This window comes from Rhinolophus sinicus, chromosome 1, assembly GCF_057876585.1.
Source record: "Rhinolophus sinicus isolate RSI-liver-muscle chromosome 1, RSI-T2T, whole genome shotgun sequence".
NCBI lineage: Eukaryota > Metazoa > Chordata > Mammalia > Chiroptera > Rhinolophidae > Rhinolophus > Rhinolophus sinicus.
Window position 1 is genome coordinate 168,361,754 of NC_142501.1, and position 15,077 is coordinate 168,376,830.

A 15,077-nucleotide genomic window follows, 5' to 3' on the forward strand; every position below is an offset into this window, starting at 1 on the left:
CCTAACGCAGAGAATTACACATATGAAGCATTCAAAAACTGCTTGTTAATGATTATTTTTATACAGCATCCTCTCTGTTCGAAGAGCTTTGTGCATATTCATTTAATGCTCACAACAACTGTGTGAGGTTTGCGGTGTACACTACCATGTTTCCCTGAAAATAAGACCTAGCCGGACAATCAGCTCTAATGCGTCTTTTGGAGCAAAAATTAATATAAGACCCGGTCTTATAATATAATAATATAATATAATGTAATATAGTATAAGACCGGGTCTTATATTAATTTTTGCTCCAAAAGACACCTTAGAGTTGATTGTCTGGCTAGGTTTCATTTTCGGGGAAACATGGTATTATTATACCCTCTTTTCAACTGAAGATGAGTCACATGAAGGTTAAATTACCTTCATAAGGTCACACACCTAACAATTAGTGGAGCTGAGATTCAAACCCACACAATCTGGTGTCAAAGTCCATGCTCATAACTAGTATGCCAAACTGCCTCAAAATTGGAATTGTGTTTGAATGCCAGCCAACAATTGGTAAATTTGAAGCAATGTATAAAATGTTCTAGTCTCACAAGAGTAAACATAATGTTTGATTTGATTTGTGTGGAACAGCTAATGAGTCTGCTTTCTAATGTTTTTGTTTTAATCCTTTTAGAACCAATTCAAAGATACAAAACTTACCACAGCGATATCTTTAGTACCTCCAGTGAAAGTCCATCTATTATTTCCTCTGAATCAGATTTCAGACAAGGTGAGAGGCATCTCAACAAGCAAAATGTTTTTAAGAAACCATGATTGTTCTTTTTCAGTAGTGTTGAGATACGAGGTGTCAAAAGAATAATTCTTCATAAAATTTAAGAATTATAAAAAGCTGCCAGTTTCTCATTTTAACAGTATTATAGGCGCTTAATAGAAGTTTCATCAAACAACAATGTAGTCATTTTCATAATAAAGAAAATAATTCATTGTCTTAAAAAATAACATGACTTAGTGCTAAAGATGTCAGTCATTGGATTATATGAACATTATTTGTAAAAATTATATGTCTGCTAAATGCTTAAGTTTTAAATAAGATTACTTGATATTATTATCATCTGTGCTATTGCTCCTTTTTCATTCGTAATTAGTGAGAAAAAGTGAAACTTCAAAGAGGTTTGAATCCAACAGTGGTCTCCCAGGAGTAGATGAAAATTCAAGTCAAGGCCAGTCACACAGACCAAGGTATGTGATATGAAAAAAGAGTAATACTATATTTAGAGTGACAAGTTATTTTCTTTTAATTTGAATCAAGTAGGATTATTTTAAATTACCCTTTTTCCTCTGTTTTCTCCATTTTCCTTTTCCTTTCCTTCCTAAGTTCTCACAAATTTACTCAGTTATGTGAAAGACATGGTAGTAGTTTGAGTTATTGGAATCTTCTAAAATTAGAATTGGCTCTGACTTTTTTTTTTCTTTTTTTTTTTTTTTTTTTTTTTAAGATTTTATTGGGGAAGGGGAACAGGACTTTATTGGGGAAGAGTGTGTACTTCCAGGACTTTTTTTTTTTTCCAAGTCAAGTTGTTGTCCTTTTAGTCTTAGTTGTGGAGGGCGCAGCTCAGCTCCAGGTCCAGTTGCCATTGCTAGTTGCAGGGTGCACAGACCACCATCCCTTGTGGGAATCAAAACCTGCAACCTTGTGTTTGAGAGGACGCGCTCCAACCAACTGAGCCATCTTGGAGCTCAGCGGCAGCTCAGCTCATGGTGCCGTGTTCAATCTTAGTGGCAGGGGGCAGAGCCCCCCATCCCTTGCGGGAGTCGAGGAATTGAACTGGCAACCTTGTGGTTGACAGCGCACTGGCCCATGTGGGAATCGAACTGGCAGCCTTCGGAGTTAGGAGCATGGAGCTCTAACCGCCTGAGCCACCAGGCCGGCCCCTGGCTCAGATTATTTATAATTTGTACCTGAAATCTGAAATTGTCACTGTAAATATAATATAAGTTATTAATAGTTAGGAAATTACGAAGGCATGGCATTAAACATCTGTGAGAAGACAGTAAACCTTGATTTCTAAGAAATAATACCCTTTCAAAAGGTTGAACAGGCTCAATGAGCAGGCTTTCAGTGATTACTATTTGTTGAATGAATAATGAGTAGGTTACTACTAAGTAACCTATTACTTGAAAAGTTAATTATTCGCTACATCTTTCCAGCTTTAAAAGGGGTTATCTTGTATTTTTTTTAAACCCAATTCGGGCTGTTTAGAGTTCATTTTCATACTGAAATGCTTAGCTTTCTTATATAGTGTTAGGTATTATTCTTGTGCCAGGCTTAGGATAGTGGTATTCTAGCTGTGTATTGATTTACTTTGTTTAAATTGAAAAGTGTCAGATCGGTAATGAATATATTGATGTGTATCCTTTTCATGTGAGCACAGGTCCCTTACATGAGCAAAAGCATATTGTTAATGTTAAGCATTAATTTGAAATTTATAATGTGATATTAAAGAACCAGAGGTTGCTTCAGAATTTACTCCCAAACTGTGGGAATCCTTTTAAATTCAGTATCTCAGTTTGTATCTTCAGGTGCCACCATATACAAAAGAATCATTTGGAAATTAACAAAAACTTGCACCTTAGCTAATTAATTCTGGCAGACATTGTTTCACACCCGTAAACTGTTAATAGACCAGGTAACCCTAGCCATGTGATTAAAGCAGACAATTTATTCAAGGTCTGGACTCCAAGTAATTAAATACATTGCACTAAAATTATCCTTCATGTTCCAGTTTTTGTTAAATTTATGTCTTTTTCTCTTATCTCTCTTGCCTTTTAAAATACTCCATATTTTATTTTCTTTAAGGAAAGTTCTAATAAGTATTCAGTTACCTAAAATGATGTTATATTTGCTTAATAGCATTTTATATTACTATAACTACATTGTGGTAATAGTAATTGTGATGACCCCATTTTGGTAATTTTGAGCAAAGAGGTAAGAGACAAAGACAGATCTATGCTTGATATTACACAGTTTTCTTAAAGAAGCAAAAGTGTTTGGAAATGAACAGAATAAAGAGCAAATAATTGAATTGCACTAAGCTATATGTTGAATTGAGGGAGTCACTCCTCTATATAATTTGGAGAAAACTTAATAAATAGTTAATATGATATCCTTTTAACTTGATCAAAAGTAGGAATAAAGGAAACAACTGGAAGAATTATTGGGATTATATATTAAAATTGATTGATTGTTGTAGTCAGTTTGTTAGTCATTTAAAAACATATTCTTCCAAATAAAATTAAACCATTTTGTGTGTCTTATTTCAATTTTATTGATAAGGTACCTCAAGAATACCAAGATTATGAGAGAATCTTAGTTTTGACTGTTTTCAAGTTTTACTATAGGAAACATTAACATTAAGGTCATCAAATCATGTTTTAGTGATAAACTATCTTTTATTTCACACTTTAAGAGGGTAAAATAAAACAATGTGGTGTTCATGGTTATCTGCATTAGATAAAAGGTATAGGTGAAAGTAAAATATTTCAAGAAGTAAATTGTTAGGTCTGTGCATATATTATATCTAATGTAAGATGCAAAATTCGACCTTTGCTCTAATCTCATCTCCTTTTTCTGCCCACAGGAAAACACTGTAACTGAAATACTGTCTAAATTCCGTATTCAAATGCAAAATTTTCTGAATGTGTACAAAAGTTTTTGATAATATTCTTAACATGCTGGTATACAGTCAGGAGGTCCTGTTTTGTTCTTTAGATCACATATTTGTGAGATCTATAAATAGTGCTGTATTTAAACATGTTGCATGCTTCTTTATAAGAATTTCCATTCTCTTTAGCTAGAATGAAGTGGAAAAACAGATCCAGACAGTACTATTGATTTGTATCACAGGGGGTGGGGGGAGATGAACAGGAAATCATGAGTCAGATGCAGCAGAATGAGTAATTTTTGGATTCTGAGCTATCAAAAGTATCTTTCAGTGATCAAAAAGGGTATTCAAAGCTGTTTTCCAAAGAGCATCACTAAGTTGTTTTCTGTACTAACTTTTGAAATACAATTTGTATATAGCACAGTTCCCACTGGTTCTGTACCTATCTGCTTGACAAGATAACCTTTTTTTCTAACTCAGAACAACCTATTTATTCATTGCAAAATGATTCAGGTTTCTGAGTTTTTTGTTTGTTTGTTATTTTGTCTCTCAAGTTGTTTGGCCTTTAAGGTACTTTTACTAGATACCGTACTGGGTGAGAGAAAAGTGATAATCAGTCTTCTTTACTACCTGTTTGTAGCTCTGATATAAAATGATTTGAACAAGACAGCTAATATATTTGGTGAAAATAACAAGTGTGGATTAAAATATGTAGACTCCATTCTTGTCATTATCCTTGAGTCCCATTAAGTGAGATTCATGAGCCATAAAATTATATTCAATGATTTGATCAACAAATGGTTATTGAGCACCTACCATGTACTGGGTACTTTTCGGTACTGGGCATAGATTCATGAACAAGATTTTAAAAAAAAGTCCCTCAAGGGTCTTTCTAGGGCTGAGAGATAGCCATTAAAAAAGAAGTAAGGGATGCACCATCAGATAGTGATGGTGCTTTGAAGAAAAATAAAGCAGGCTAAAGGGATAGAGAGCACAGGTGTGTGGTGTCCAAATTCTATTTTACATAGGGAGGATTATCAGAGGAAGCCTCTCCCAAAGGGTGATGTGGGGACAGAGTCCCAGAGAGCAGTCTCCAGGCTCTCGGCCTCATGTGGAAAGGTTCTGGCTCGGGTAGTAGATGGCCATCAGCTGTGACTAGTTGGCCGTCAGCTGTAACCAGTTAGCCAGTTAGCCACTGATATAACTGCCTGCTGTGGTCGCATTGGTTGGTTGGTTGGTTGGCAGGCAGAAAATTGGATGATGGATTGCGGATCATGTGGATCCTACTTCTTGCATCTCACCAGGCCTCCAGAGAGACTGGGGTGCAGAAACACCCCTTGTTGGGTACTGGCGGATGTTTGCTTTTGTATCTCCAACCCAGCCGCCAGCGAGAATATAGTGGTATGACTCCCCTATCTATGGCTCCATGGGTGTTCCTTTTTGGCCTCACCATGTCCTGCTTTCTTATGTGGGGAGCGGGAGCTGAAACCCCGCACGACACCCTACATGACAGTGATATTGAACAGAAAACTATTTGAAGTGAGGAGTGAAACATGCAGGTATCAGGAGGAAGAGGATTGCAGACAAAAGGAACAGAAAAAGCAGAGGCCCTGAGATATGGGAAATGTGTTGCCTGGTAGAGGAATAGCAAGAAGGGCAGTGTGGCTGCAGCAGAATGAGTGATGATAACCAGGACCCAAAACATGTCAGAGCTCAGAAGCTAAGCTGAGCATTTCAGATGTTATTCAAGTATAATGGGAAGCCATTGGATGGTTGACAGCGTAGGGAGCCAGCATCTAATTTACATTTTAATGGAATTAATGCAGGTTTGTTCTGTGAAGAACAAATTACAGGAATACAAGACCCGTTAGGAGGCAGTTACTCAGTTTGACATAGATACAGCACAGGTTGTTAGTGATAGAGTGGAGTCGGATATAGATGTCTTTAAGGTTGTGCCTTCAGGAATTGGTGCCCTCTCAGGAATTTGCAAGAAAAAGCAGTCATGAATGACTCCACGTTGTTTACTAAGCAACCAGAGAATGCATGATTGAGAGAAGGGTGAACGTGAGGGAAAACGTATCAAGAATTTTGTTGTAGACATATTAGGCTTCAAATGTATATTAATATCCAAGTAGGTAGGTAAATAGAATTAGAATTCAGGGGAGAGACTGGAGTTATAGGAACATACAAAACTATTAAGGCCAGGTGACTAGATGAGATCATGTAGGGATGGAGTATATATGGAGACTAGAAAAATCTGGAGATCTGAGCATTGATATAGTCAATATTAAGAGATTGGAAATGAAGGAGGATCCAGCACAAGAGATGAAGAAGGGGAAGACAGTGGAGTAGAAAGGAAATAAAAAGCTCGTGGTTTCCCAGATGTCAAACGTTTCAGGAAGGGGGAGGACTGAACAATCATGTCACATGGTGCTTAGCTGTCATCTGAAATAAAAATTGGGAATTATTCTTTTGCTTTGATAACAGAGGTCAGTCATTTTGTGACCAGTTTTGGTAGAATAATCTGGATTAAAACTGTTGGTGAGAGTCCGAGAGAATGGGAAATGGAATAGAGATAAAATTTAAATGACAGTTTTGAGAGATTTACTCTCAACGACAGCAGAAAAATAGGATGGTGTCTAAAAGAGGATATGGAACCAAAGGATGTTTTGTTCTGAGTAGGAAATAGTACAGCATGTTTATATGCTGATGAGAAAAACTAGTGTACACGATTATTGAGGCGTGTGGGAGGATAAATTGTAGGAGCAACGTCTTTGTGTAGGAGAGAGGGGTGGAATCCCATGCACAGTAGAGGTGTGAGGCCTATATAAGTGGGCAGGAGATTCATCCATGGAAACAGAAGAGAAGGCAGAACATATGGATGTAGATTTGGAAAGTCTGGCAGAAGGATGAGGAAGTTATTTCCTGATTGCTTCTTGTTTCACAAAGAAAACTAAGAAAAAGTTATCAGTTCAGAGAGGAAGAGGGGGAGAGTACTGGAGCTTTGAAAAGACAAGAGAAAGAAGAAGAAATAAAACGGTTCTCTAAGAAAATGAGTAACCAGGCAATGCTGAGAGTCCAGTGAGATAAATCAGCATTATTCTACAGTTTCATAAGAGTTAAGGCTGCATGCAAAGAAATGATTTTAATGATGGGCCTTAGATTTCAAGCAATGTAGGGCCAGAGAGAAAGTGGTGGAGACAATGGATTAAAATTCCTGAAAGAAAGATCTGGTCAAGATGGCAGAGTAAGTAAACGCTGTGCTCACCTCCTCTCATGACCACATCAAAATTACTACTAAACTACAGAACAACCATCATTGAGAATCGCCTGAAGTCTAGCTGAACTGAAGCCCTACAACTAGGTACATACAGAAGAAGCCACTTTGAGACTGGTAGGAGGAGCAGTGACCCGGAACAAGCTGGTCCGACACCCGTGTGGACCATTAAAAATCTGGAGTGATAGCTGCACTCCTAAGTCCCCTGGCAGGAGCGAGGGGTCCCAGCGCCACACCAGGCTCCCCAGGCCACGGTTCCAGTGCTGGGGAGAGAAGTCCCCATAACTTCTGGCTGTGAAAACCAGCAGAGATTGGGGCTGAGTGAGACAGAGGGTGGCTGCAGTCCCAGGCACTCCTCTTAAAAGGCCCGTGCTAGGACTTACTCGCTGATGGGCTCACTTGCTCTGAACGCCAGCGCTGGGGCAGCACCTCAAAAGTCACCAGGGACGTACATACATGGAGGAACTGAATTAGCTCCAGGGCGAAGGCTGGAGGAGCAGCTTTCTGCCAGATGGAGGAACAGGCAGAATCCGTTTTTTCTTTGTTGAGCCCTTCCCCTTCCCAGGTTGCAGATGCAGGCGACTGCTATATCTCAGTCTCCATCAAACTCACTGGCACCATTCGTTCGCCCTGATTCCCTGAGACACCACCACACCCAACTTTCAGGCACACCCAAGCTGCAAGGCTATCATTTAGAATCAAAGGACAGATAAAGAGCTTTCCAGACAAGAAAAAAACTAAAGGAGTTCAAACCAAACCAGACTTACAAGGAATCTTAGAGGGACTTCTTTAAAGTGAAAAAAAAAAGAAAAGAAAAGAAAGATAAAAAATGTGAATAATAAAATGGCAATAACTACATATCTATCAACAATTACTTTAAATACAAATGGATTAAATGCCCCAATCAAAGATAGACTGGCTGAATGGATAAGAAAACAAGACCCTTACATATGCTGCCTACAAGAGACTCACTTCAGATTGAAAGACACGCAAACTGAAAGTAAAGTATGGGAAAAAGATATTTCATGAAAATAGAAACAAACAAATAAACAAAAAAGGTGGCGTAGCAATACTTATTCCAGACAAGATAAACTTTAAAACAAAGGCTATAACGAGGCAAAGAAGGACTCAGTAATCCCACTTATGGGTATTCATCTGAAGAAACCCAAAATGCTACTTCGAGGGGATGTGTGCATCCATATGTTCATTGCAGCACTGTTTACAATGGCCAAGATGTGGAGGCAGCCTGAGTGTCTGTTGATGGATGAGTGGATAGAGTAGGTGGTTCATATGTACAATGAAATGCTGTTCGGCCAGGGAAGGTAATGGGTTCTCACCATCTGCGGTAGCATGGATGGACCTGGAGGGTATTGTGCTGAGTGGAGTGTCAGACAGAGAAAAACAGATGCAATGTGATTTCACTTACAAGTGGAATCTAAAGAACAAAATTAAAAAAACAGAATAGAAACAAACTCATAGATACAGACAACATTTCAGTACTTGCCAGATGGGAGAGGGGGCGAGAAAGGGAAAGGGATTAAGAAGTACCAATGAATAGTTATGAAATAATCATGAAGGTGTAAAGTAATAAAGCATAGGGAACATAGTCAATAGTCAATAATATGGTAATAACTATGTATGGTGCCAGGTGGGTACTATACTAGGAGGGGGATCACTTCTTAAATTACATAAATGTGCAACCACTATGGTGTGCACCTGAAATTAATATAAGATAATATTGAAAGTCAACTGTAACTGAAAAGTTAAAGGAGGGAAAAGGTGAATGGGAATAAGAGGTTCAAATTTACAGGTATAAAACAAATAAGCCACAGGGATGTAATGTACAGCATAGGGAATATAGTCAATAATATTGTGATAACATGGTACAGTATCAGATGATTGCTGGATTTATCATGGTGATCACTTCTTTAGGTATATAAATGTTGAATATAAATTCTGTACACCTGAAACTAATATAATATTGTATGTTAGCTATATTTTAATAAAAATCTTTTTAAAAACTTTTGAAAAGAATAGTACCTTGCAAATAGAAAAATAGTAAAATTTTTGAAAGAGTAATGAGTTATTTGAAGAAGAATATTAGAGGAAATAAGCTAGAACAAATAAGGAGATTATATTGAGAGGGTATTAGAGGATAGAAATAGGAAATTTTAGAGGTGGTGTGGTTATTGTTAATAGCCAGCATGACCATGGGAGTAGATTGTTGGCTAAAACGGAGGGGGCCAGAGTGTTGGAGGACTCCTCAGTCTATGCATAAAACACCACCATGAATGGTAACAGTTGTGGTGAAGAAGTAGACTGAGTCAGGCATTTAAATCGTTAATGAGTCAGGGGGAGTCAACCAATGGAACAACAAATGTCTAGAGCAAAGCAGAGCAGTGGATGGTATGATTTCATAGCATGTACTTCAGGGGGCCGAGGGTCTGTTGGAGAAAGGGTCAACAATCATCTGGAAGCTGAAATAAGAATTAAGGGGAATCTCTATCCTATCTCCGGGCCCAGTGATTTGGGACGAATAAACCTGCCCCAATATGAGAGAACTGCAGGGGAAGCACTTTTCAGAGGATGCTGAATATTCAAAGAGATGGAGGGTATAGATCTACCCACTGAAAACAGGACAGCATACTATGTCCGCACATTAATAGCAGAACAGAAATGTTACTGCAAGGATTCTTCTGAGATGAATATATATATATATATATATATATATATATATATATATATATATATATATATTTAAATTATCAATACCTTACTTAACATGATTTTTTTCTTGATTAGATTTAAAATAATTGTTTTCTTCCAGCCCTTACTTTTCTCAAAATCTTTTTTACATAGCAGACAATATGAAACACCCCTTGAAGGCAACTTAATAAATCAAGAGATCATGCTAAAACGTCAAGAAGAAGAAATGATGCAGCTCCAAGCCAGAATGGCCCTCAGACAATCTCGACTCAGCCTATATCCAGGAGACACAATCAAAGCTTCTATGCTTGACATCACCAGGGACCCTTTAAGAGAAATGGCCCTAGAGACAGCTATGACCCAAAGAAAACTGAGGGTATGTTGATTCTCAGGTTACAGCATCTAAACTTGGTCTCACAGGGAAATGTTTCGCAAAGTCCTTTTAAAAATTCTGTAGATATCCTAAAGTTGCCTGTAGATGAAATTGAAATTTCATATTAGTATCCATAGGTGTTTAATATTTTATGGGTTGATATTAAAATAAATATTTAGCTGTTCTCATGATTCCGTTTTTACAGTTAACATTAGATGGATTTAGAATATAATTGTATATTTTTAAAGTATATTTATAACCTTTAAAGTTAACTGGCTTTTGTCAGTATTATGGGGAATTATTTTTTGATATTAAGAAATGTATTATCCCACATACCAAGAATATCAAATACAGACATTCAAGGTTGGTTCAGTAGCTCAAGAATGTTATGAAGTACATTCCATCTTTCTGCTCTGCCATTCTCAGAATTTTGACAGTAATTCACTTTTTACTCCAAAGATGACCATGTTAGCTTCAAGCATCATATCCTCATATTACAATATCCAAGCACAAGAAGGAACAAATCTGCATCTTGTATGTGTGGACGATATTTTTTATGTGTGTGCTTGGTTTATTTTTGTTTTAACATATAAATATACGCTCAAAATGAACAATCTTTTCTCATGTAAAATACCTTGAATCTTTTATAAACCTCTATACTCTTAATATTGTTAAGACCTGTAAAGTACTCCATTATGTGAATTTACCATGTACCATAATTTTTTTAATCAGTTTCCAATTATGAGACATTTAAAATTTTTCTAATTTGTTGCTATTGCAAGCAGTGCACTAATGAACATCCCAGTAGCTAAATCTTTGCAGATTACTCCTTCCAAGTAGAATAGCCACGTCAAAGGCAAACACCTTTTAAGACATTTGATACATAATTGTCAAATTGCCATTAAAAAAGTTTGTACCAATTTATGCTTTTATGATCATGCCTATTTTTTTTATACCATCACCAATTTGGTAGGTGAGACAGTATCTCATTTGTATTGTTCCTTTACAAATAATTCTTGAAGAGCAAAATACATATACCAGTAAAAGTGATAAAATCTGTATAGAATTTTTTCCTTTTTAGTTTTGTGCTAAGGAAGTATATTACACCATTCTGTTTTGGTTTTTGTTGCTGATTTCAAAGAATTATCTTAAAAGCATATTTGTATGCCCTGAAGTTGATAGACAACTTTCCTTCATTATTTTCGGAGGAGAAAAAAACAGTATTGAAAACTCCATTGAACTACAAATTAGAAGACTTGGATTCTACTGCTAATATTGCTGTTATATGACTTCATTTAAATTTTTAAACCTCTTTGTGCCTCATTGTGCTAATTTCTTAAATGTGGAATTGGCTCGTAATTTATAAGACACTGTCCAATATCAAAGTTATTAGATCCTACTAAAATATAACTGAATTTATTTTAAGCTGAAAGGATGAAACTCAAGGCTTCATCAATTTATCATTATAAACAATACCTCTGTCAAAATTAATCTTATAGGTAGGATAGCATACAAAATAGCCTGGGCTTCCAGTAATTAATGGCACACACAAAGCATAAAGGACACACAGACATATATACACATCTTTTCCCTAAAGTATAGTTTCAGAGTTAATGCAGAATGTTGGCTCATTAAAGTTTCATAAATGATACTCTGTATCTTAACAATGCCACTCTTATGTGTCATCTCAAAAAATCCTGTGTTTCCTTTAAGGCAGTTTCTGGCCATTTCAAAAACAATCATTTCTTCATCAGAGACATGCTATATCAATGACTAGACAATTTGAACTGCTGGTCATTTAAGGCTCAAGTAGTGTTTTTTCTGAAAAGAGCAGGAAGGGTATGTTCTTGAAGCTGAAAAATGCTAGTATTTGGAAGAAGTTTCACAATTGAATTTATGGTCTTTCCCAAAGCATAAATGTTTAGTTAATTTTTTTCTGTACTTTGGTGCAGATATATTTGAACTTGTTCATACCCTGTCGCCTTAGTTGATCTATAACAGATTCTTTATTTCCCATGGCAGACCATTTTCATTGTTTCTACTCTATTTCTATTCTCGTTTAATATGTGTCCTGTTGGTTCGTTGAGTATTAACAAACGCTTAATGTTAAACTTCAAATGGCATCTGTCACATGTTCCACACTGTTAATTGGATAGAATTCCCACACCAACGAACCAAATGAGCTGGACAGCCAAATGCAAAGAAGAAACTAAATTAGCAAAACAAATCTTCCATAGCCTCCATTAATTCAAACACACACACACACACACTCTCTCTCACTACCTTTGGCCTCAAGGTTTGCCCTGCTTTCATTCTACTTCTTGCCCATTTGGACATTATCTTCCGATCTATTCTGATCCTGTTCCCACCTAGAGTCTAACTTGTTTTAAGTTACCTCCTCGCACAGTTCTCCCCTCTTGGAAGAACCCCCTGGATATACAAGAGGTCAAGGGAAAGAGTAGATTGAAAAACAGTAAATGCAGTGTGTAGACTCCACTTTTCCCCAATCCCAAGTCCCCCCACCTCCTGAAATACTATTTTCATACTGGAGGCATTGGTGGTGGGCAGAAACTGTGATACCTCTACTATCTCTAGTTGCCATTTAGAACCAAAGAATACGGTGTCACAGTGTTCCGAGAACATGATTACAGATGAATATACATATTTTTGTTCTTTAACTATGACTTGTTTTAGCAGAAAATGAATATTACTCTAAAACAATGATTGTGTTCACACATTAGCAGTATTAAACCAAATCCTTATATGAGCTTGATAATTATATTATTTCAACAATTAAACCTACTATTGGTTTTTGTTTGTTTGTTTGTTTGTTTGGTATTTTTGAGAGTCTGAGTCTATCTGGAGGCCAAATAATGAAAAACTTATAAAACAATGTAAAGCAGGCCTTTACATTTGACATCACTGGTACAACACATTCCATTCCTGTTCTTGGTAAATTCCACTGTATTTCTTAAGTGAAAGTTTCTACATTTGTTTCAGATCACCTAGTTCTAATCAGGTGGGTTTGGTTTATATGTAATTTATTATTATTATTTTTATTATTATTGTTATATTATTTTCCTTTCAAGGAAATAGCTAGAATAACGAGTAAAAGCTGTTAATTCTACTTATGTGATTTGCAGAATTTCTTTGGTCCTGAGTTTGTGAAAATGACTGTTGAACCATTTATATCTTTGGATTTACCACGGTCTATCCTTGTAAGTAATAAAACCAATTTGTGTCGCTCTTAGAAAATAATTTCAGTTGTAATATTTTTTAAAAACACCTGAAATTCTTATAAAGCTTACTTTAATAGATGCCACTTTTTTTTTTCAATGTAGACCAAGAAAGGGAAGAATGAGGATAACCGAAGAAAAGTAAACATAATGCTTCTGAGTGGGCAGAGACTGGAAATGACTTGTGATACCAAAACTATATGTAAAGACGTGTTTGATATGGTTGTGGCCCATATTGGTTTAGTGGAACATCATTTGTTTGCTTTAGCTACCCTCAAAGGTACCAAGACATTTTAAATTCAGGGTACAGAATGGAAACTTGGCAACAAGTTGACTTTCTATATACATGTTATGCCCACCATCCAACCTTGTTCTGAGAAATAGTAACTACATGAACATTCAGCATCGAGATGTAGGAGTTAGGAACTCCCTTCCTTCTAACTAGATGCATTGTTTTAATAGCTTTTTAGAATCTTTTTAATAGCTTTTAGCATCTTCTCCACCTGACCATAAAGATTTCCCTTTGGCTCTGGCTATCTAAAAATAGAGTGTTAACTGTTATCATTTTGGGGACCATTATATATGTCAACTTCCTATATATGTACTTCAGAAATTAGTATCCTGTTTGAATATATAGCAGGACACTGTTTCTGAATCTTCACATCAACTTCTTTAGCCTAGTATTCCAAAAATACAGTGTCTTTTTAAAATGTCAGTTGATGACTGACAAGATTTTTTTAAGCATACACGCACTGAAATCTGTGATGTTTGCAACCACAGTGGTTTCAGAGCACAGCTTCAGTAGAAGCCACTCCCATTTATCAATTACAATTGCCATAGCGGTAGGAAACTCTTTGGAATTGAACTTTAGTAAATCTTTCTTTAATAAATCATTATATTTATAAATTATTCTTCAGTGTTTCAGATTCCTGTTTATCTCAAAATTTAACTTAGAAACCTTAGACAACCAAATACTACTAATTATAACTGAAGGATCAAATCATACTAAAACCCTACAAGACATGGATAATGTCTTCTTTGTCATAAGAGAAATATTTCTTTCCGTTTAATTTATTGAATTCTTGTTCTTTAAAAACTAATAATTCATTTTATAGAGTCATCCAAAAAATATTCAATTATTGCCTACTGATATTCTGTCACTTTACTAATTACAATCATAGATTAAGCCAGTAATAGTACCTATATGAAAATATTCAATTAAACAGAATTTCTATTTATAATACACCTAATTTCTTAAACATTCTGAATAAGTCAAATTTTACTGAATAATCTTTTATTTGGAGAGTCAATATTTAAATGATCACATTAAAAAATAAAAATAAAATGATGACTATTGTTCCTTCTAGGTTTCAACTGGTAACTCAATAAGAATAAATAATGGCTGATATCTATTGAATGCTTACTATGTGCCACATACTTCACCAAAGTATTTTATATCTATCATGTTATTTGATCCCTACAATAACCTTATAAAACAGGAGTTGCAGAAATTAGCACTATCCTCATTTTACAAGAAAGAAAATTGATATCTATAAGGGTTAAATTTATTCAGTGTCACACAGATAGTAAATGATGTGGCCATGAGTTGAATCCAGGTCTGTGGGTCTACAGAGCCCTCATTCTTAAAAGACTGAGCCATATTGCCTCTCATGTACAGGCGGTGCCTCAGAGCTCCCCACTGTATTTGTTAACAATCTTGTTTTATTCTTGTATGAAACTATTTTATGCAAGTCTGACAAAAAAAAAAGAAAGAAATTAGAAGAAAACATTGAAGTATTTTTATTTTATCTGAATCTTTTTATCATTCTGTTTTA

At 35.9% G+C, this 15,077-nt stretch overlaps 1 protein-coding gene across 8 annotated transcripts in view; it reads left to right on the forward strand.

Moving 5' to 3' along the window:
• PTPN13 (protein tyrosine phosphatase non-receptor type 13) overlaps positions 1-15,077 on the forward strand; it is a 173,094-nt gene that overhangs the window by 89,603 nt on the left and 68,414 nt on the right. For 6 of the 8 annotated variants that reach the window (XM_019731269.3, XM_019731271.3, XM_019731274.3 and 3 more), the window contains 5 exons: positions 662-757; positions 1,134-1,227; positions 9,787-10,009; positions 13,150-13,224; positions 13,348-13,522. In XM_019731269.3, the coding sequence (XP_019586828.3) occupies positions 662-757; positions 1,134-1,227; positions 9,787-10,009; positions 13,150-13,224; positions 13,348-13,522 (663 nt within the window). The remainder of the gene's footprint in view (positions 1-661; positions 758-1,133; positions 1,228-9,786; positions 10,010-13,149; positions 13,225-13,347; positions 13,523-15,077) is intronic. The other 2 variants (XM_019731270.3, XM_019731272.3) reach the window with 1 other exon arrangement.